General features: G+C 33.0%; 2 protein-coding genes and 1 pseudogene across 2 annotated transcripts; 2 read left to right on the top strand and 1 right to left on the bottom strand.

Annotated features, from left to right (window-relative positions):
* Positions 1 to 365: 365 nt before the first annotated feature.
* LOC133698445 (protein LEAD-SENSITIVE 1-like) lies at positions 366 to 3193 on the bottom strand. Its single transcript, XM_062121365.1, has 2 exons — positions 2956 to 3193; positions 366 to 1227 (listed from the first exon to the last, which is right to left on the bottom strand). The coding sequence occupies exons 1-2, from the start codon at positions 3047 to 3049 to the stop codon at positions 557 to 559; spliced, it is 765 nt and encodes a 254-aa protein (XP_061977349.1). The 5' UTR covers positions 3050 to 3193; the 3' UTR covers positions 366 to 556.
* Positions 3194 to 11949: 8756 nt separating this feature from the next.
* Positions 11950 to 12864, top strand: LOC133699916 (uncharacterized). Its single transcript, XM_062123435.1, has one exon. The coding sequence runs from the start codon at positions 12058 to 12060 to the stop codon at positions 12640 to 12642; it is 585 nt and encodes a 194-aa protein (XP_061979419.1). The 5' UTR covers positions 11950 to 12057; the 3' UTR covers positions 12643 to 12864.
* A 4693-nt stretch (positions 12865 to 17557) lies between these two features.
* LOC133700115 (cysteine-rich receptor-like protein kinase 2) lies at positions 17558 to 21991 on the top strand (annotated as a pseudogene).
* Positions 21992 to 23292: the final 1301 nt, after the last annotated feature.

The raw sequence follows: 23292 nt of genomic DNA on the forward strand, positions 1-23292 counted from the left end.
TAATCACTTCTATTTGAGATGCAACTGCGTTTCAACGAGCACTAGGAGATGTGTTTTCAATTAAAAATGAAGAATGCCCCTTCCCATTTAATCACTTCTATTTGAGATGCAACTACATCTTTTAAACCCAATTGCAAGGATAAGTCATTTAACTAGACCATGACAAGCAGACATGGGGTAGCCTGTCCTGTCCAATAGTCAGCCCTCAAACATTGACTATCCATACAAGATAGAGTTTGCAAGAAATATCTTTCTTTTGTAAATTTGTATATATTTTCATGCATGAAGCATTTAAATAGCTTGCAGAGGATAGCTTAGCAGGAGCAGACACCAAATTAAGCTCCCAATAGTAACAAACAAAAATATTTGTCCGTGAATCAACAATTTCACTCCAATAACAAACATTTTCGAAATACACAATATTTCCCTAGGGCATCAATGAATAGGCCGATGGGAGATCACTGAAAATGGGAGTTTAGCAGCTGGAGTTGCAACTACCCACAATACAACATTTCTTTTAAATCCACACGCTCACAATTGTTGTTGGTAAATAAGGTTAATTTTCCTTGGCCAGGTCAGCCACAACTTCTGACTCATTTCGGCGAGAACCGGCAATAAGCTGCTCAACAGGGATTTTGGACACATCACGACGTACTCCGATATCAGAAACTAGCCGGCTGGCACAATACATCCCATATCCCACAATTGCCAGGCCGCTAAAGCTGGTTGTCAAAAATCGAAGTGGTGAAGAAACAACAGCACTAGTAGCAGCTAAGAAGGAAGCGGCCTGCCCACTTCGGCCAACACTAATATTAGTAATAACGAGCAAACCAGTCTTACAGTAGATTGCGAAATCCTCACAGTTGTTCTTGAAAATGTGGTATCCACCAAAACCATTCTGCAAGAGGAAGGAAGCACGGTGAAGGATGTCTTCTGGTGGGTCAGATTTGGCAAGGGTGCAGGTACCACCTCGAGGTTTAGCAAGGAAGAGAGCTGATGAGACATCATACTCAAAGAGATAGAGATCGCCACCTGAGAGGAAACAGTCAATGCAGGACGAGATGACACCATCAAGCCTTGATTGATCACCACATTTTGGGCATGGATTATCTGAAGGATGAGAAGGAGATGAGCTGAAAACAAATCGGTCTAACACAGTTCCTGTGCCAATTTCTTGGCCCGCTCCCCGAGTGAAATGGATAACCTTTTCATCACCAACATATATGCCTAGTTTCATATAAGGAACTGATTAGAAAAGCAAGTTCAAAATGCTAATGTCATATCCATAACTCAGAATTGCACAATAATAGCTAGATGCACATGAGCATATGCTGCATCTTGAGTGTATAAACCAGAATCAGATAGCACAGAATTCAGATACTTAATAAAGACAATTTTGATCATTGGAAAGAAAATCTAAAATGCAAGAAATGAGTAGAGTCATTAATATAGCAACTCCAAAACTGGAAAGGAAACAATGCATGAATTAAACTTTGACTTCCACGTGATCTCCTACAGAAGTGAATGGGAGAAGCCCTCCCCCCCTCCCGCTCTCAATGTAAACAAACAGTCATTGAGCCAAAATTTAAAAGTTGAGAAAAGAGTATGACAAAGCAGAAAATAAATGGGAACTACCCAAATTCCAGTTTTGATTTATCTCTCACAAGTCTTGTAAATTATAACGATTATATTCTATATGGTGTGGGTATTCTTTGGTAATATCATTAACATCCAAATTCCAGTGGGAAAAAAAACATACATTTGCTAGCATTCAATGGCATGAAAAAGGCACAAACAACAAACAACAAAAAAACAGTAAATTCTATCAAATTCAAGAGTCATATAATGTAGTTGAAAATGTCAAAGATGCATCCAGTCCCAAAGGAACATTGAATAAGAGCAAAGGAATGGATAGAAAACAAGTTACTCTTGTAAAAACAAATTTCACGAGATACATGCAAATCAGGTCAGTAGGGTTGAACCCTAACGAAAGAGGTGAAGCCTCTTCAAACTTGTAAAGTTTCTCATTAATTATCATGCCAAAAACAACTGAACCAACCTCACAAACCAGATAATGGTTGGTTTGAGCAAGCAAATTGTTCACAATATAGAAGACAATCTAACTATATGCACAAAGGTTTTCGCACTAATTCAGTGACTGAGGAACCAAACATTGAGAGAACAACTTGTTGATGGCTGATGAAAAATAAACATAGAAGGTGAACAAGAAAATTCTATGAAGAAAAGAACAATATTTCTGCGACTGAAGGCCCAATTGTCAATTGTTCCAAGCAGAAATAACTTAACAAAAGCCCTACTTTTCCCATTTCATTCCACATTTCTAAGCCTATAACTGCATCCCAAGTTTTAAATTCAAAGTTTCTATGCCACATCTTAACTACTCCCACAAATTTCTGTATCACTTCCAATAACACTCCAAATAGAAGCATCTAACTATGATCAATTAACAGACATTATAAACTATGATTAATTAACAGACATTATAATCGTTTCCTGTAACAACCAGCAGTATGTAACTCGTACACAAAAAGCGTCACAAAAACAGTAAAAAATTAATGTCTGGTTAATTCAAAGTTATAATCACTACCCACCAACTCAATTGCACGTAAAGGCCTAAATCCACCCATTTTATGCCCATCACTCGATCAAAAAGCACCCACCTTTGCATTCACAGACTATTAACCCTGCTCTCAAAATGTCAAAAACCAATGAGAAATCAAATGGGGATCCTAAAAGCACACCAAAACATCAATTGCTTCACAAATATGAATCCAAAAGGGTATCCACACTGATCTAAAATACCGAAAACAAAAGGGGAAACCAAAAAACAAGCCAAGACATCATTTTCCTTACAAAATTGATCCCAATGGGCATCCAAAACACCAATTACACAACACGAAAAAGCAAAAAACAAAGATAAATAGAGAGACAGACCGTGATGGGCATATAAGTAAGCGTTTCTCCATGAGTAGATATGATCCCCTGGCTTTAACACCTCTCTCTCGATCTTGTTCGAAAGAAGTCCCATTTCTTCCTCTGCGTTTTCTCTTCGTTTCCTCCTTTGCCTTGAGATTACAGAGAAAGAAAGAAAAAAGAGAGATGGCTGGAGAGAGACGCTAACTTGCGTTTGCTTTGCTTCCGTAGCTTTACGTGTTCCTATATTAATGAAGAGTAATTAATGAGTCAGGTTTAAAAATTCCCTTTCTAGCTTTGGTAAGACTACACTTCAGTCACCAATGTATATATTAATTAGCATATCAGTCCTCAACCTTTCAGACTCTTTCTAGTTTCTCCCCAACCTTTCTTTGTTCTAACAAATTCTATGATACAAGTTTATGATTCAGAAGTCATTTAAAGAAGTTCTGCTAAAAAATTCAACTTATTTCATGGTTTTTAACTTATTCCAGGATTTTATTTGACAACGGAAATCAATCCAAGGATGAAAGTGAAATAACGGCAGATTTGAAATAATTAGCAAAATCTTAAAGTTAGGAACTGAGTTGTTATTTACTACGTATTCCTGTAGCGTTTGATTGAATGTTCCAGCAAACCTGTCCTAATCATATGCAGGAGGCCGACATGAGAATATATATTATTTAAAGTTAGTACAATTAATTAAAAATATTGGTGAAGTAATATAGTTGAAAAAAATTAATAAAATAATATAATTTATATACTTCTTGTTTTAAAAAATAATTTTTATGACTTGTTATTATTCATAATATATCATTTAAAAAATATTAAAGGGACAAGAGATACACGATAGAAAAAAAAAAGATAATGAAAATTGATCACCAACATGGACCCAAGTGAGCTATACTTATTGTCCAAAAATAAAGGGTGATTCACTTATTTTTAGAGACAAATATAATCAACTCGAGTTACTCTTAATGAGTTTGCTTGATGTTATTGAATTCATTTTGTTAATATCTTCTCAATGGTACTGATGATGTTATAATCAGAGTTTTAGTTTGTCTTATTTAATGTTTTTTTATATTAAATGTTGTTATTCTAAATAACGACAAGTTATAAAAATCATGTTTTCTAATCATAATATATATAAATTGTGCTTTATTATTTTTTTTCAACAAAAATAGCTCTGACATAAATATTAATGAAGGAGGCTAACATGAGGATCGACATTATGTTTTAAATTGTTTTTCAAAATGTTTTTAAACTTTTTTTTGTTTAAAATATATTAAATTGATATTTTAGGTTTTTTTTTCCTTTTAATGTGTTGATGTAAAAAATAATATATATTTTTTTTAAAAAAATATTATTTTGATATATATTTTTTAAAAAATAAATTTAAAAAAGCCTTATTTTTGGTTATTAGATCAACTTATAACCTATATGATTAATCCCGGCTAACCATTTTTATTAAAATTACAATGTTTTGTTTTTTTTTTCAATAAAATATTGACCCCATTAGGTATTTGACCGGGGTCACTAAATATGTTACAAAATTAAACTAGTTTAACTAGGTTAATAATATCTTGTCTAGTGTAATTAAAAACTCATCCCGAGTTAGACTCTAAATCCCAAGTTCTTCATATCATAACTATGCTGTGAATTTTTTTCTTCTTCTAATTTTTCAAAGAAACGGAAATGTCATGATAAATTTCCTATTCCCTAAACTCGTTTTAGACTTGAACATGAGATCGTTCATACACAAAATAAACTCATTTGTCATTTGAGCCAGACCCCAAAATCTAGCTTTTAAATTGTCCTGTCTTTGTCAGAGGTTGAAACAAAATCTAGTTATGGATATTTGTCATGTAGCAAACCAGACCAAACCTTATTTGTCATGTAGGAATTAGGATAATTTTGTATTTAACTATATAAAAACACGCACAAATCTATAAAATAAAGGATGCTGTCCAAGAATAGTAATCTATAGCACCTAGATCATTAACAACAGGATAATCTTCAAACATTTTTCTCTATATATTTTTAAAACATTTATGATAAGTGGTAAAACATAAACCGGGTGCATGCCCAAGTTGTTTGAAGATTCCAATTTATCATAAATGTTTTTTTTAATTGTTAATTAATTTATATTTTAACTTTGTTTTTTCTAATTACGTTCAGATTTTGCATCTCTGCAGTTTCATTTTCATTCCACTCGACCATGTCCCATAAAGCCTACAACGTTTGTGCTTCAAATATAAATATAAGAAACAATGTCCCATAAACTGCACATGGCTAAACTTGTGAAGCATCTCCCAATTTGGTGTCAAGGTGGTGTGAAAACCTTACATCAATTTATTCAAACCACTACCAAGAAATTAAAGATCATCGACAAAATATTATTCAATTGTTTTATTTATATTTACCATATGTTTTATATATAAAATGCTTTAATATTTTTTATTTTTTATTTTAAAGGCATTTTTAGATGAAAGATTAAAAATAAAGTAGATTGGAGATAATTGACAGATTTGATCTCTAATCGATGTTTTGTGTAAAATTTGAGCTCTAGAGGTCAAAATGAAGTGATTCTAGTGGCATTAGAAAGCTAATATCTATACTTTTCTATACATATATGGAAAGAAAAATAAAAGGAGAAAGAGCATGGAAATCACAACCTTCAAAGACAAATATTGTATTCTATCAGTGTTGACCTTCGACCATTCCGACTTGAATATCTTGAGCTACAAAAGTCCATTAGATGTAAACTCAATTGTGTTGGATTTCTGACTCGAAGACCTATCATACTACCAAATTTCAGTAGAAAAAGAGCTCATACGAGAGAGATATGATTTTTCTAAGATGACACATAAATTCTACTAGCAAACAGGTTTTGTGAATAAACAAGTTCAAAGTACTTCTCAAAGCATCTAAACTGGCATCCAAGTTATATTTCAGTAATTTAGTTCCTTTAAGTCAAATGTTAAAGTTTGAAGATTTTATACAAGACTATTTTTTTTTTTTAAAATAGTTATTAAAATACTTAAATGTAAATTATCTGCTTAGAAAAAGACTATTTTATAAACATAATAATAAACATTCCAATTGTGTTAACAATAGTTCTTTATAAAGCAACAACAAATGAAAATATTATATTAATATCAATTTCATTACACATTGATGCTTTACATATAAAATCAGTTCAAAACCTTTTTAATTAGATTTGTCTTCTTTTTCTTCCTCTTCAATATTATAATCGTCATGTCCATCATAATCTTCTTCATTAAATTGAAGCTTGTCGATCTCATCATCTTTACTGAATTTTGTATATCAACTGGTTTTTAATATCATTTAACTTCTCAACATCAACATCAACATCAACAAAAATATTCTCAGTGACATGAAAATTTAAATTTTCTTCTAAGTCGGTCGATGGAGCAACTCGATATAGATCAACTAACTCATCAAGTTGAAAGACATTGTCTTCTACAGTTACTTCATCGTTACCATTCTGAACAACTTGGACATGACCCCTGAGTTTGGTTTTCATAATGGATAACCAATCAACTCTAGAATGATTATTTCTAAATGAAGAAGTGTATGTGTAATAAATTTATTGGCATTGCTTGATAAAATTAAAGACATCATTGATATTACAAAGTATTTTGTATTAATTTTGACCAAACCATGGTGCAGATTTAGTCTTATTGCTCTATCGATTATATCATACCAGTATCATTTGAATAAAAAGATTTTATTCTGCTCGTTATGATATTGCAATTCAATCACTTCTTCTAACTTTCCACAATAATCAACTTCAAACTGATTAGAAGTTGATCCTATAACACAAATTTCATTATCATAGGTAGCTAACATCACTTTCATGCTTTCGCCTTTTATGCAATAGTAATTATTGTTGTTGTAGCACAAGGAGTGAAGAAGACCAATCAAACATGAAGCTTTAACTTGATTAACATTAAGGAATTCTTGTTCAAACCAATTATATTATGGTGTATATTTGCTTGTATAAACAATATACAACCTCATTTAGACTTTGCAGAAATGAAAGGTTAAAAATTATAAGATCAATAATACAGTGACATTTAGAGGGGTCTTAAAACATATATTTAATAAGAAGAAATGACAATAATATAGGTACATGTACACTTAGAGGAACACCAAAGTGGAGATGTACTCTGTGATGCCTTGTATGGTACATGATACAATACATATTATTGTCATCATCATTACCATGAAAATCTAAAACTAAAGTTATTAAGATCATTAGGTGTTGAGTTGGTCTAATGAATTAGTTTCGCAAACTATACATGTAATGTCTAGTTATTAAATAACAAGCCATTGAGTTTAAAAAGCCCTTATAACTTTAGGAGTAAAATCAATTCGTGATTGACAACAATATAAATCCATGACTAATATGCAATACCTTTTTCAATAAAGTGACCCTTTAAGGAAAAAACATAGCAAACAATGATCAATATGATACCAATAATTATGTTATTTTTAGAAATGAAATTTAGATAGTATTGGAAACTGGTCAAGTTCACTTCTTGAAAAATTAAATTCTTAAGGACTCCTTTAAAGTGATAATAGTAGAAACAAATTATAAACCAGAAGGACTTCTTAGTAAAGGATAAATATGGTAGACTAGGCTTGATTGACCATGGTAAATGTTAGAATTAATCACTTATACATTTACAGGAAATAGGCATATAGATCATAGAAATGCCAAATAATTGGCACTAGAAAATTACGAGGAACCTCTCTATAAGGTATACAGGTACCCCACTTTTCATATAATTATCCTTAAAAAAAGAAGACTTAAGGGGCAAGGTTGAACAAATTAGCACTTTATGACAATTCAAAACTTCTAGGCCTAAAAGACTTACTAACAATAAATGAAATAAACATTAGTCATAATAGAAGTCATCAAAGTTTGTGATGGGGATGATGAATTGGGTGTGATCACCAACATCTCTTAGATTTGGAAACAAAGTGAAAATAAAGTTGATTAACCTAGCTACAATTTAGACGAACACAATATCTGAACACAATAGTGAGAAAGGAAGATATTAAACCATACATCTTATCAAAGAATTTACGATACTGATAGACTGAGTGTTAAGATGACTTAATTTATGATAATGAGAACTTGATTTGTGACAAAATAAGGGGGGTGAGTGTTGTTTTATGTAGAAAGAAAAATGAAAAAGAAGAAGAAATGAGGAAGGAGAGAGAGGGGCTTGTGTGATAGACTATAACTTAAATATTATAGATAGATTCTCAGACAAAAAGTAGCGAAAATATTTTTTCATCGGTAATTTCATCGGCAATATTGATATGTCAGATTTATCGATGAAATTAATGAGGGAATACCTGTTTAGTTTTTTTGGCAACAACGATGTCATGTTTCATTAATAAATGTTACCGTAATTTAGTGAAGATATTTTTTCTGTCGGTATTTCCGTTTATATTTGGTAATTTTCTAGTAGTGAACTTTTTTTCGGAAACCCAAACATAATAAATGGAAACAAGATATTCCTATATTATAAATTCTTTTATAAGATTACAATATATAATAACGTGAAGAATAATTTTTTTTTTTATAAAGTAAACTAAACCTTCTAGATATAGGGTTTACCACATTTTATCACACACACTTTGATTTTCATGTTTTCTTTTCAAAAGCTAGGGCCTAAAGGTGACAGAGAACAACAAACTATCCAATTATGGAATTATTAAAGAAAAATAGCAGTTCCAACTTCCAAACGATCACCCAAATTTTTATGTTCATATATATATTGTAGCATCATTTTCATATTTTAGAAGTTGAACTAATGACAAATGCTCAAGCCAAAAGGAGAGAAACACATAGAGTGTACTTCAGCAATTCCAAGCCATAAGAAAAGGGAAGTCCTACGTACTGTCAACAGGGAAGAATCCAAACTTCATAAATTATTGGCTTTGAGGGGGCATTTCATAGGCTTACATTTTTAATTTTTTTTAAGTTCAAGGGTAATTTTTAAAAGTTTTAAACTTTAGGGTGGGAATTAATGCCAACCCTAGATTTGTCTCTGGCTGGCAAGGTAGCCTGGGCCATGCATGGATGGTCCGAGAGACAGGGTAGTTTTTTTTTCTCAACCATAACAAGCAGAAGCAACGATTGGATTTCATTTTAGTCCTCATACCGTGTAACTTTTCTCGGAGAATGATTTGCATAAAAGTCGAAGATCTCTAAGCCACAGGATGCATTATCCCTGTACAGATCTCAGTTATGCTTGGCATCCCGTTATCAGCTGCTGAAGAGTGCATTCATTCTGCAATTCAGGATAGAACAGGGAGCTCCACGGTCTTGAAGAAAAGAAACTGACACGCCCATGATCTACATGGCAAAGCTTCAAAGGAATACCACCACATTAATTGTCTCTCAAGAGCTTCACTTGTTGCGTCTGGATGATGGACTTCGCCTGCCAGGTAAGGCAAGTCAAAAGGTATCTATATATAGAAATTAAATGAGAAATTGATCAAGATTAAAATGGAAGCAAACCAACGGGATGCGACACACAAGGCCTCCTGCCCTCCTGCCCTCCTGCCCTCCTGCCCTCCTGCCACGCTTGATATATGATGATCCTAAATTCCTCTAATTACTAGCATCCAACTTGCAGCATATATTTGCAGGACTTAGTCAGCAATAAATGATTTTTTCTCTTTTAAAAACCATCACTCTTCATCAATATGCAACTTTCCCATATGACAATGGACTTCTTGGATCTCACAATTACAGACTCAAAGAGAAGCTATGTTTATTCGCAAACCAAATTGTGTGCATGTACACGATCGCATATTGTTCTCCTCAAGGGAATCCTCCTATTGCTGCTACTTGCAACTATTGATTTCTTTGAGCTGGAATTGTTCATAGAAAACATCAACCGGCACTTTAACCACATCAACCTACACTTTAGCCACATCAAGACTTGCCCCAATTTGAGAAACAAGCCTGCTTAGACAACACATACTAATGAACCAAGATTTCATTGGTATGTCTTTACCAAGAGTGCCGGATTAAGAAAAACTTTAGAGTATAAATTTTTCAAAACACAAACACGTCTCAAGGTGTGTTGGGTTTGACACTAGTCAGACTCAACCACGATTGAGCTTGGCAGTTCATTAAACCCTAGATATTCGGTTTGACAGTGGCCAAACTCAAGAGATGATTAAGTTTAACACCATCAATTCTATAGATTTTTATGTAAAATCATAGATGAATTATTTCTCAACAAATAGACATAATTAAATAAGTCTATACTACACCAAGACCATTAGATATATTAAAGTCTTTCATGATTAGTTATTTCTCTATCTTTTAGCTGGATAAAATGAATGGAATACAGATCACAATGCAATTCAAAATATCACAAAGATAAAGTTACACTCTAACTCTTTTTCTCAACAAAAAAAAATCATGAGCTATAAATACACCACGAGACGTCAAGAACAAAGATTCACAATATTCAATCTCTACTGCATATATATTTTTAGAGCATCTTTCTCTAGAATATTATTATATTTTCTCTTTCTAAAAAGATACTTATTTAATTAAGTATCAGAAAATCCCCATCTCGATCAAAGAAAACCTATTGTACGTATTAGCCATAAATTATATTGGCCTATCAAACATTAAGTATAAGTTATCAACCATCTTGACTTGGGAGAATAAATAAAATTACTATGACTAAGTGATTAACCGATTATCCAACTCGAAAACTTTGTTCATAGATTTCTAGGACTTCATCACATATTCGTAACCCAGAGCAAAAGGGCCAATAAAAGAAGTGGAACTTGAAAACAGAAGCAAAGAAAAAAAAACGGCAGCTCTTTTATGAGCAAACAAAGATAGCATTTGCACTTGATGGAAGAGTTGTTAGAGATCTAAAGGAATTGAAGTTTCTATAATATGGATATCAATTATTATCCCATTTCTTGGAGTTTTGTTAAGCATAAAAAGAAATTTTATGAGAAGTAAAATGTAAATGAATTAGCTTTTTACTCAACTTTTCACAGACGACAATACTAATGAGATCATGAAAAACTTTAGATAGGAATAAGGTTTTTCATGGTTACATCCTAAGCTGGTAGAGTGACTGATCTTGACTATAGATCAATGAGATTTCCTCAAGGAAAATCTAATATTCGAATAGAGACTCTTCTTAAGTTAACAAGTGTGGGAGGGGTGTTGATGTGAAGATATAAATGTATGAAAAAAGAGTTTTATATGTTTAGCACTTATCTCTTATAACATATGACCAACATGGTTAAGAATAGATTTGGCCTTCATATCTTTATATATTTACTCTTTAAATTTATTTTATGAAAAAAAAATATTTTTCTCAAAAATTAGTTTGTGTTACGCTAGTTGTTATTGGTGAAGATGTTGGAGGTAATATATTCCTCAAAAGTTAGTTGGAAAATTTGTTTATTTCATATAAGTATGGTAGCATCTTGCGAATAAAATTTCTAATAAAAAAACTGGTTACCTTCACCTAAATAATACCTAAAAAATCATATTCTTCATTTCTCTTATTCTATAATAAAATAGCATTCTTGAATTAATTTTTATGTATTAAGAATAAATATATGCCATGAATCTAGTTAAAGGAACAAATGACTCGTACTAAATTTAGAATATTTTAAAAAAATTATCCTTTTATATTACAATCCAAATAACTTGTAATACTTAAATTCAATCACATATTCAAATTTAAAAAGATATATGTTATTTATAGATATAAATTTTCTTATAAATATAGTATTTTATATTATTTAAATATACATCTTTTTAAAAGAAAATTTCTTTTAAATACAACAACCCACAAAATTAAAGAAATAATAATCATAAACTCATTATCTAATACAATTATAAAAAACAAATAATAGGATAATAAATTTCGAAACCTTTTTTTCCTCTTGACATTTATTTATTCTTTTCTTCCTTCACATAAATAAAACCTCCCTTGCATACCACATCTCTCCTCATTTCCTTCACCTTCCTTCCCAGCAAGAGTAAAAAAGTCAGCCAATCCTCTCTTCTGGGCTGCCCCCTTCTCCTCGATGGCACCCTCAAAGCTCATCTTCACCCTCTTCATCCTCCTTTCCTCCCTCTCCTTCTCATGCTCAGCAAGACCTTGCAAAACCCTTTTCATCTCTTCTTATTCCTTGTCCATCAAACCCCTTAACCCTAACCCTAACAACCCATCTTCTGGTTTCTTTATCGTTACTGAAATCGAAGAAACCTCAACTTCCACCTTCCACTCGAACTTCTTTAACCGCAGATTCATCCCTTTCATCCCTAACAATAATTACGAGAAATCCCATGAAATTCATGACAAGAAGGGTTTTCAAGAAACCGCCCAGGTGGGGTCGGTTTGGCCTGGATTTGGTGGTTATGATTTGAGTTCGTTGCGTGATCGTACTAAGGATATTCTTAGCGTGGTGGTTGCTTTGCTTTTTGGTGTCGGTTGTGGTGCTCTTACCGCAGCTACGATGTACTTGGTTTGGTCTTTTTTTTCTCCTTCGCAGCCGCGCTATAGTCATTATTTTGATGGAGATTTTAGTGATGATGAGGAGGAGGATGTGAAGAAAATTGGGTATGTCAAGATTCCTGAGGCGGAGCAAGTTAAATGCGGTTCGGTATGAGGGAGATTGGTAATTTCTTGATTTGGGTTTGCGTATATAGTAATCAAGATAGTGAATTCGGTAATTATCAACTGGTTTCATTTTATCGATGTTTATGTTATTATGGAATTGTTGTTATTAGTGACGAACAAATGATGATGCTTTTATGGTGTGTGTTGTTTTTATTGCCGAAAGGCTCTGACTTTTATTGTTATGTAATATCAGTTGACTCTGGTGCGTTAATTGCTTGTGTTTCGGTTGATGATTTGATGGGATGTGGCTTGGTTTTTAGGTTTCTGGAAGAAAATTTGATGAATGTTAGTGTTTGGTTGACATTGATTTTGTGCATAGTTTTTATAGCTAATGTGCTTGTCCTAGTTGATTGTTTTGCTGCTTTCATGTTAATAGGGAGATAGAGCTGATAGGATTAGTTACGGATAGAATACAAGAAAACTTGAGACCCCAAGCTTCTTCATTTACCATTGATGAGTGGTGAAGTGGCAATGTAGCTTTTGATCGCTAAAAGGTCCCTGTACTGCTACAGCTACTTCTTCTGAAGCTTCAAGTAGTGAATGGCTGAGCATCTAGATTTTAATGTCCACTATCATATACTTTCACCCTCTGAAAGCATAAAGATGTGAAATTGTTTTAGGTGTTGCTGATGGGAGCTGGTCTCTTCTCATTAGGGACTTACTGAAAAGTATATAACAGAGTAATCCTGAGAGATAGAGACTGCTTCAAATTTTTTTGTGATTTGAAGATGTTTGTGGGTAAGTTTTTTGTTTCATTCCCTTGTGTGTCATTTTCTTAGCTGACTTGCATTAGGTCGCATCATTTTTCCACTGAATGCATTAATTTGGTCAGTGGTGCTGGAGATCTAGGGGAGAATATGAATTAGTACTGCTGTAGAAGTCTAATTCCTGAAAGGCATCATAATTAATGACACAAGTTCAAATCAAAGCTTCATTTTCTTTAGTCACTGAAATCCTTTAGATTCATGAGTTTCGAATTGTGGAGTTGAGCAAGTGATTAGAGGAGTTGGAATGGTCTTATAAAGAGATTAAGCTTTTGCTTAGTGGAAACATTATGATTTCTGTGATTAAGAGGTGGTCATCTATTTTCTGATATAATTTGCGTGCATGTGATTGGTCTATCTTCACACCATCTCTATAGTCTAGTACTAATGCTTATTAGTACAGCAAGGAATTTGTTAAAACTCTGGGTCACCTAAACTTAGCGCCATCTAGCCATGACTTCCTTTACTGGTCAGATGTATATTGCAGCTTCTTACACACATGCATTATGTCAAGAACACTATTCGTAGAGTGTTTTGCTCTTCAAGAAAAGCTTTTCAACCATTTCATAGCTGACCACACTCGAATGGTGGCTTCAGGGCTTGAATGAGTAAATATTTTTTCTACCTCTGTATTAGGACTCAATGAAGATTTTAAGACTTTGCAGCAAGGTTGTTAAAATCACGAATTGACTCTTAAAATCTTACGATTTTACGAGTCAACATGTATATAACGTGTCAAATCGGGTTAAAACTCGAAATCGGTCAAACTCGGTTAAAATCGGTACGAGTTTGACTGATTTCAAGTTTTAACCCGTAAAAGTTTAAAAATTTACTGTCTTCCTATCCGAGTCTCCTAACACTCCACTATATAATTCCTACTCCCCAGTCTCCTCTTTCTTCATTGCCCAAATCTCAAATTTTCAATCTTAGCAGACTAACACCAGCATTAGAGGATCTTAGGTATGGGAAAGCCTTATAGAAATACTTATATAGAGAGAAATACTGTGTTTTAGACTAACCATTTGTTAACTACAAAGAGAGACGACAAAAACTCATAGAGAACTTGAAATACATGTCTTGCTTGGTGGGATATTTGGACATTATTTCTAGGACTTGTTACTAACATAAAAAAGGTAGAAGGTGAGTGGTATGAGATTAAATTGATGTTATTTTGTACATTTTTGTTCTCGTTGTCACGGGTTCACTATATTGGTCTCTGTTGATTTTTTTAAAAAATTTGGTAATATACCTTAGAATGTTATATCATCTCATTAGTTATTTGCAGTGTGTTTCAAGACCTTTCTTCTAGAAAATGTTCTGAAATTCTATCAATAAAACATAGTTGTTCAATTTTATTTTATTTTTCTCGTAATTTTAAGTTATTTAAATCATGTGTGAATTTTTATTTGAATTATGTATTTTAAGGTGTTTGAACATTTATATTGTTTATTTCACTTTTATTTTAATTGTGTTATATTATTATTTATTCCTTAACTAAAATTATCAATATATAATTAATTAAAATATTTTTCTTGTAATTTTATCATTTGACCCCCCCTCCCCCGTCCTTGCGCTTTGTTTGAAACGGAGGTTGCGCTTTGTTTGAAACGGAGGTTGATAACGATCTTGAAGGCTTGTTGAAATTTATTACTGTTTTTTTTTAATTATTTTTTTATGTTTTTAAAAATAAAATTTAAAAAAATAAATAAAAGTATTATTTTAATGTATTTATAAAAAATCAATTTGAAAAAATAAATAAATGGCATATATATATATATATATATATATATATATAGAGAGAGAGAGAGAGAGAGAGAGAGAGAGAGAGAGATATGTAAATTACAGCTAAATCTGTATTAGGACTAGGAGATATTATTTAATTAAATATTATTTTAACTTCAAATTTAAGAACAAAATATTATGAATTTGAGATTATTAATTTATGGAGATGTTGATTGACTTGGTTATATAATTTATATACTTTATTTTTGTGTTTTAAAAATAAATTTAAAATTTGTTTAATTTTTTTATTTTAAATTAATATTTTTTTGGTGTTTATTTGAAGGATTGATATTAAAAATAATTTTTAAAAAATAAAAAATTATTATTTTAATATAGTAAAATGTAATTGAAAAAAAATAAATTTTTAAAAATAAAAAAATATTATTTTAATATAAACTTTGAAGTAAAGGCACATGTTTTAATTGCAAGATGTCTCCTCCACATGATAATTGACATAGATATCCATTAGACATTAATGCAGGATGTCTACTCACTTGCAAATCAATAGCCGAATGAGCAAAAGGTTTCGGTAAAATAATATATTTTTTAATATTATGGCCGGAAACTGTGATAAAATTTTGTAATTTATAACTATGATATTTATTTAAATTTAGAATTAATATAACAATTGATTTGTAAAATATAAAATAAAGAAAATTATAAAATTATTAATATTTAACAGTTGGAGTAGCAATTTTATATTTACTCTATGAAAAATAACATTTAGAAACTTTTATAAAATTACATGATTCAAATAGTCAAATAAAAAATTATAGTTCTTTTCAGTTATTATTTTGATTTGATGGAACTAGATTTTTTAGGCCTAAACTTGTCCTATTAGTTTATAAATACATATGCTAAGGCATCCACGTGATATGTTTGAAATATATTTTTATCTAAATATGATAGATCCACACCTAACTTTTCAGAATTACCTATAAAAACTATTGTGTGAACAATAAATTTATAAAATTTTAATTTGACTCTGTTTTTTAGTCTACAAGATGGATAAAAATGTATATTTTTACTCATAAAATATATTTAAAAGAAAATTTATAAATTTATAGTTTTTATGTGAAATAGTCAATCGTTTATACGATTGTATCCAACCGGGTAGCCGATTAGCAGTCGCCATACTTAAAAAACATAACATGTTTAAATATCAATATTTTAAAACATGGCAACTATTTTATCATTTTTTAAAATAACAACATTTAATTAATATCACATTTCAGAAAACAAGCAAAAGTTTGCCACTTCAGCTGGTTTTCTTTACCAAAACTTTAAATTTACTGTTCTAATTTTTTTTTTAAAAAAACCCTACTAAGTTAATGACACATGTTAATTGAAAGATGTCCACTCTACGTAGTTAGCAAATGGTGAGTGGCAGATCTCAAGGAAAGCAGGAATTTGAACATACTCTGATTTGAATCAAGCAACCCATGAAAGATTACAGGAACTTAAATCTCTCTTATTTTCAAGTTGTTTGAAATGCATGATCATCCACAAGATTTCCACGCAGCATTCTTACATGTCAAAAGAACTGGCATTAGACATCAAAAGCCAATGGAATGCAATGCCTGGGGAAAAGCAGCATTTCGAATAGCTTCGATCATGATCATTGCATCTCTCTATACTATTTTGTGTTAATTGGGATAAGTTGTGGAGTGACTAGTAAGTTGAGCAATTCCACAAGGTAAGAGCACTTTGCTAGCTATCATAAACATGGTTGGAAGGCCTGTACGTTAAATCTTGAGAATGTCAAGGCATGAGTTTGTTATTACGTTACAAGCTCATTTCCATTGGCGAGGAAATTTGAATGCTGTTCATGGTGGATACCTGATCTCTTGTTTTGCTCTTAGGAACCGGGTCGTTGATATCTTTCTGCCAAATCTATGCTGTGCATTATGGAGGATGGAATGGATGTTGCTTTCCAGATATTTTAAAAATACTCCACAGTAGAATATATTTACAAACTTTGAATTACACCAAGCTTGTATTGAAGTGGCCTATGACAACATACAGAGATGTCCTCCGAATACAGATGGCAGGGCATTTGATTCAGGATGTTTTATGAGATTCTCGGACAGACCCTTCTTTGCTGATAACCAGACTATCAACCTCAAGCCATTCTTGAAAACTACTGAGACTCCCTCTCAACCAACATTTGTCATCTTGATGCATTTCTAGGTGTCTTTAGCCAATTAAATCATGATTTCTATGGTGTAGAAAAAAAGCTATGGACATTTGCAATTGAAATACTGTCAACCTTAGATCATCTATGAAACATCTGCATTTGAGCCCGTAACGCGCAGACAGGCGACTGAAGCCTACATATGATACTGAAGCATAAGAGAAATGCCTTTGGCAGGCGACGGTGTGGCTGGAGGGGTAGCTCTTGTTTTGCTTATTGCTGGATTGCTTGTTTGGTTTAAACTATCAAGGAAGCGGAAGGCAACTCCTAGAGGTAAGGTAATAGCATGGCCACAATTTTCAGTTTTTAGGTAATTCTATTGCAGAGTGAAACCCTGGCTCCTAATAATGTAGCAGGTAATATATTGGACGCAACTGAGTTGCGAGGCGCCACAGATTACAGTAATAACGAGTTAAAATCAGATCTGATATGAGAGAATGGTCATATTCTGATACTGTCCTTTATGGGAAATTTCAATTCTACTCTTTGCCTCACTGTTCTATTGTTAGTTGATGCTTCCTGTACTGCTGTGTCAATCTAACATAACAGGGTATTTTGAAGATTGGGAAGATTGTTGCAGTAAAGAAACTAGCTCTAGGCCAATCCAACAGGGCAAAAGCAGATTTCGCAAGTGAAGTCACACTTAAAAATAAGCAATGTTCATCACCGCAATCTTATCCGTCCACTCGGCTGTTGTAGTAAAGGACCAGAACTACTTCTTGTCTATGAATTCATAGCGAATAGCAGCCTCAATAAATTCTTATGTGATATGGTTCTCCTATCTCGAAAATCTCATAAATGCTACTCCTGTGGCCTTACTGTGCTTATAAGTTTAGTGGCTGTGGCTGTTTTTTTTCTTTTTAAAAAAAGTTATATTAAGTGATTACTGTTTAAGATAGTTGAAGATAAAAAGCAGAAGCTTGATTTTACCAAACGCTTGTATCCTGTTGAAAGCTGAAGCACAACTTGCCAAGATCTGCACTGCATTTACATTGAAATGGGAAATGTTACCACTTCAGAAATAGCTTCAGAAAGAAAAGATGAAAATCAAATTACAGTTGGATTTTCCTTTGGACAACAGGTGAAAAACGAGGATCCCTCAGGCCTCAGATGGGAACAACGATTTGATATAATCCTTGGAACAGCTCTGGGTCTTGCCTATCCGCATGAGCAATTCCATGTATGCATCATTCATCGAGATATAAAACCCAGCAACATTATCCTGGATGATGATTTCCAACCCAAAATAGAAGTTTTTGGGTTGGCAAGGCTTCTTCCAGAAAATCAGAGCCACCTTAGCACAAAATTTGCTGGGACATTGTAAGTTACAATGTAGTGATTATTCAGACCTAATCACTACATAGAAGGGGTTTAAGTCTGATAACAGTTAAGAATTCTTCTACTTGATCTGTACAATGTCCCCTTGTATAGAAGGAAGTACATGGCATAAATGATGGTGGATTTGAAACATACCTATTTTCGATGCTAATTGAAGTGTTTCACGTTTAGTCATATGACAGATTTGGTTTCCATATTAAAACGTTTTGTAATAGAACACAAATGACTTATTAAATGCCTTTATGTCTGTCCTCGTCAAAATTTGAATTAATACCCATGAATTATGGGGATACACAGCACCTGAGTATTCAGTCCATGGAAAGTTATCAGAAAAGGTTGACACATACAGCTTTGGAATAGTTTTCCTTGAAATTACGGGTGTTTAAAAAAACCGATTTATCTATAATATTTGCATTATTGACCAAGATTAACATAAGGATAAAAATAATTATTATCCTAATTTTAAAACCTGTCTCGAAGAGTCAACTCGAGACTAGACCCAGGTCAAGGGTTGGTTTGACCATTGACCCAAGTCAATTTAAGGATAAAGATGATTATTATCATAATTTTAAAACCTAATAAAGGAGTCGACGCAAGACCAATCTCAGGTTATAGGTCGGTTTGACCATTGAGTCGGGTCAGCGTAAGGTTAAAAATACTTATTATCATAGTTTTGAAACTCGACTCGGGGGTCGACCTGGAGCCGATCATGGGTAAGGTTGGCGATTGACATGAGTCAAAGTAATAATAAAAATGATTATTATCATAGTTTTAAAACCCGATGTCGGGGTCAACTCAGGACCAGGCCCGGATCACATGTCAGGTTAATTGTTGACCTAGGTCAACGTAAGAATAAAAATGGTTATTATCATAGTTTTAAAACTCGACAAAAAGGTCAACCTGAGATAAGCTCGAGTCATGAGTCAAGTTGATCATTGACTCGAGTCAATATAAAGATAAAAGTGATTATTATCATAATTTTAAAACTCAACTCGGGGGTTGATCTAGGGTCGGTCATGAGTTAGATTGACCATTGACCCGAGTCAATATGAGGATAAAAACTATTATTATCATAGTTTTAAAACCTGATTTGAGGTCGACCTAAGGCCAGGCTCAGGTCAGAGGTCGGGTTGACCATTGACCCAGGTCAATATAAGGATAAAAATAATCATTATCATAGTTTTAAAACTATAATCAAGATTCGATTCGGGACCAGGTTTAGGTCACAAGTCGGGATGACCATTAACTAGGGTAAACATAGGGATAAAAACGGTTATTATCATAGTTTTAATACCCTCGAGGGTCGATCCAAGGTCAAGCTCAGGTCACAAGTTGGGTTGACCACTAACCTGGGTCGATGTAAGGATAAAACTAATTTTATTATATTTTTAAAACCCAACTAAGAGGTTGACCCGAAACAAGGCCTAAATCACGGGTTGGGATGGTCAACACGGGTAAACCCGAGGCAACATAAGAATAAAAATAGTTATTTTATAGTTTTAAAACCTAACTTAAGAGTTGACCTAGCTAGGATAAAGCCCGAGTCATGAGTTTGGAGGGTCAACCTAGGTTGATCTAAGTCAAAATAAGAATAAACATGGTTATTATCATTGTTTTAAAACCTAATTTAAGGATCAACCCAGAGCAAGGTTTGAATCACGGGTTAGGAGGGTCAACCCAAGTTGACCTAAGTTAACTTATGAATAAAAATTATTATTATCATGGTTTTAAAATTTAACTCGGGGTCGACTTGGGAAAAAGCTTGAGTCACGGGCTGTGAGAGTCAACTCGAGTTAAAAAAATCAACCTCGTTTTGACCAATAATTTTTTTTTTTTTAAAATCAATAGATCCTTTACTGTGTTTTATCGCGGGTCGACCGAGTCATAGGTCGATCCGGTTTTTTGACCAAGTCAGGTCGAATCAGTCATTCCTTTATTTTTCTAAAAAACTTAACCAGTCTAGACCTCAAATTGGCTAAGTCCCATTTAATGTCAACCAAACACAAAATAAGATAAATTGTTTGATTTAGTTCAAAGCACACCAAACATAAGACAAGACAATTATTTGTCCAGTCTAATTCTGTATAGTTTTAGTCCAATCAATATTTTTAATATACCAAACACTACCTTTATCTTTTTCCATTCTCTCTATTCCTAAGTTTCATAGAAATTAAAGTTGTTATTTTTTAAGTTTAATATGATGAAGTGATGATGCATTTTACAATTCCAATTTTTTCTACTTGATAACCAATAAACCATGAGAAAACAAATGAAAATTTCAAGAATTTATATTAAATTTTTATTTTCTTAGTCAAATCACAAACCTAAAAGTACTTTATAGTCTTTTCATTCTCGTTTGTCTTTTTGTATCATATTGCATTCTAACTATTTGATAATAATTTTTATTTTTTTTTGGTTTTATATGGAAATTGTGATATTTTTATGTTGTTTTTAATATATACATATATACATTTGAGAGGTTTTATCTAGTTTTGACTGTTGTAACTTATTTTTTTTCTAATATCGTCAAAGAATAAAAGAATTAATATATTCACCCGCAAATATCTACAATATTCACAAAAAAATTATCCCAACTCAATTCAACCTGCTTGAGTTTAAAAAAAAAATATTAAGGTTGTATTTTATAAAATATTAAAAATTAAATTGGATATAATTATAAATCAAAATCCAACACACTGTATCTACAAACAACCCTGCTTGAAATCGCAAGTAGCAGAAAGAGCAGTGAGATGATAGCTGGTCCTGGTGCTGAATACCTCTTCAAGAAGGCGAGTCCCGAAAGGCTAGAACCTTAACTAAGACAGTATATTTTCATAATGAAGTGCGCTGCATCACAGCAGCTGTTAAAAGAAGTTTACATGACTCATGCATGCAGTTATCAGGCATGAGTGACAAGTTCCACCTGTGAACTCGAAACTTTTATGCTCATCTGTTAGAGAATGGTAGCTTATGAGGATGGCACAAACCTTGAATTGGTGGATGAAAGCTTAGACCCCAAAGAATCCGAAGCAGAAAATGCAAAGAAAATCATCGAGATTGCTTTAATATGCACTCAATCATCACCAGCTTTAGGGCCACCCATGTCCGAAATAGTTGTTTTGCTCGAAAGCTTGGGTTCACGGGAGCACAGCACGCAGCCAACCAGACGATCCTTTGTTGAATCTGTTGAAAGGGTCCATGGGGACAGGTCCACTTGTACTTCTTCCTCTGTGGTGTCTGCTCCATACATGACGGATTGATTCATAAAATGTGAAGAGCAACTTCGGCTACAAGTCTTGAAGACACGTAGTAAATAAGACCTGTGAATTTATGTCATCAATGAGAGATTGGCACAGCAAATTATAGTGTTCAAAAGAAAGAGAACGCTACTCCTCCAACTTTCACTTGACATCTGTTGTGAATAACCGGCCACAGAACTCATCTCCCTTTAAATGATATTGTTGAAATTTATTGCCTTAAGTTGCTGACGTGTTGCTTGAAGACCAGTTCAGCTCACGTGTTGTTTTTATTTCTGCTAGAATAAAGGATTGAACAAGTCCTTAGGTGAATTGTTAGTAGTGGCGAAATGTAAGCCAAACGTGGTAGTAGTGTTGCTTAATTTTAGTTTTTCTGTTTATTTTCCTTCTATAAATCAGTGTAATTGTTTGCTGTAAGGTTGAGCCATAATCCTTATCATTATCCAGTTTTCATGCAATAAACATCCCCTGTTCAAATTCAAATTTCTGGTGTTGATCTACAGGAACAAAACAGTCACTGTAGAGATCAAAGTCTTTTATTTTTTCTGCTTCTCGGTTCTTCACTTATTCTGCAAAAGTATTTTCAATTGGTATCAGAGCTTATTTCTTGAAGGGTCTGTAATGGATTCCGAAACTAACTTCTCTCATATCTCAACTCCAATCTTCAATGGAGAAAATTACCAACTTTGAGCAGTACGAATGGAAACATATTTAGAAGCTATGGATTTATGGGAAGCTGTTGAAGAGGATTACGAGATCCTACCACTGCCAAATAATTCAACCATGACTCAAATCAAGAGTCATAAGGAGAGAAAGACCAAGAAATCAAAAGCAAAAGCCACTCTTTTTGCTGCTGTTTCAACAACGATCTTCACCAGGATCATGTCCCTGAAGTCAGCTAAGGATGTCTGGGAATATTTGAAGGAAGAGTATGCAGGAGATGAGAAAATTCGTGGGATGCAAAGTCTCAATTTAATACGTGAATTTGAGCTGCAGAGGATGAAGGATTCTGAGACTATCAAGGAGTACTCAGACAGATTGCTGGGAATTGCAAACAGGATGAAATTGCTGGGAACTTCATTCTTAGACTCAAGAATTGTTGAGAAAATTCTGGTCACAGTACCAGAAAAATATGAAGCTTCAATCACCACTCTGGAGAACACAAAAGATCTGTCAAGTATTACCTTGACAGAACTTTTGAATGCCTTACAAGCCCAAGAACAAAGAAGGCTTCTGAGACAAGATCATGTCATTGAAGGTGCCTTGCAAGCCAAATTTCCAGATTCTGAAAGAAGGAAATTTGG

Source organism: Populus nigra, chromosome 7 (genome assembly GCF_951802175.1).
Source record: "Populus nigra chromosome 7, ddPopNigr1.1, whole genome shotgun sequence".
NCBI lineage: Eukaryota > Viridiplantae > Streptophyta > Magnoliopsida > Malpighiales > Salicaceae > Populus > Populus nigra.

Bases quoted from the DNA above. Each gene is read 5' to 3' on its own strand.
- LOC133699916 (XM_062123435.1), top strand. From the start codon at position 12,058: ATGGCACCCTCAAAGCTCATCTTCACCCTCTTCATCCTCCTTTCCTCC.
- LOC133698445 (XM_062121365.1), bottom strand. From the start codon at position 3,049: ATGGGACTTCTTTCGAACAAGATCGAGAGAGAGGTGTTAAAGCCAGGG. The intron at 1,228-2,955 runs GTCTGTCTCTCT...ATATGAAACTAG, and splicing joins TTACTTATATGCCCATCACG to GCATATATGTTGGTGATGAA.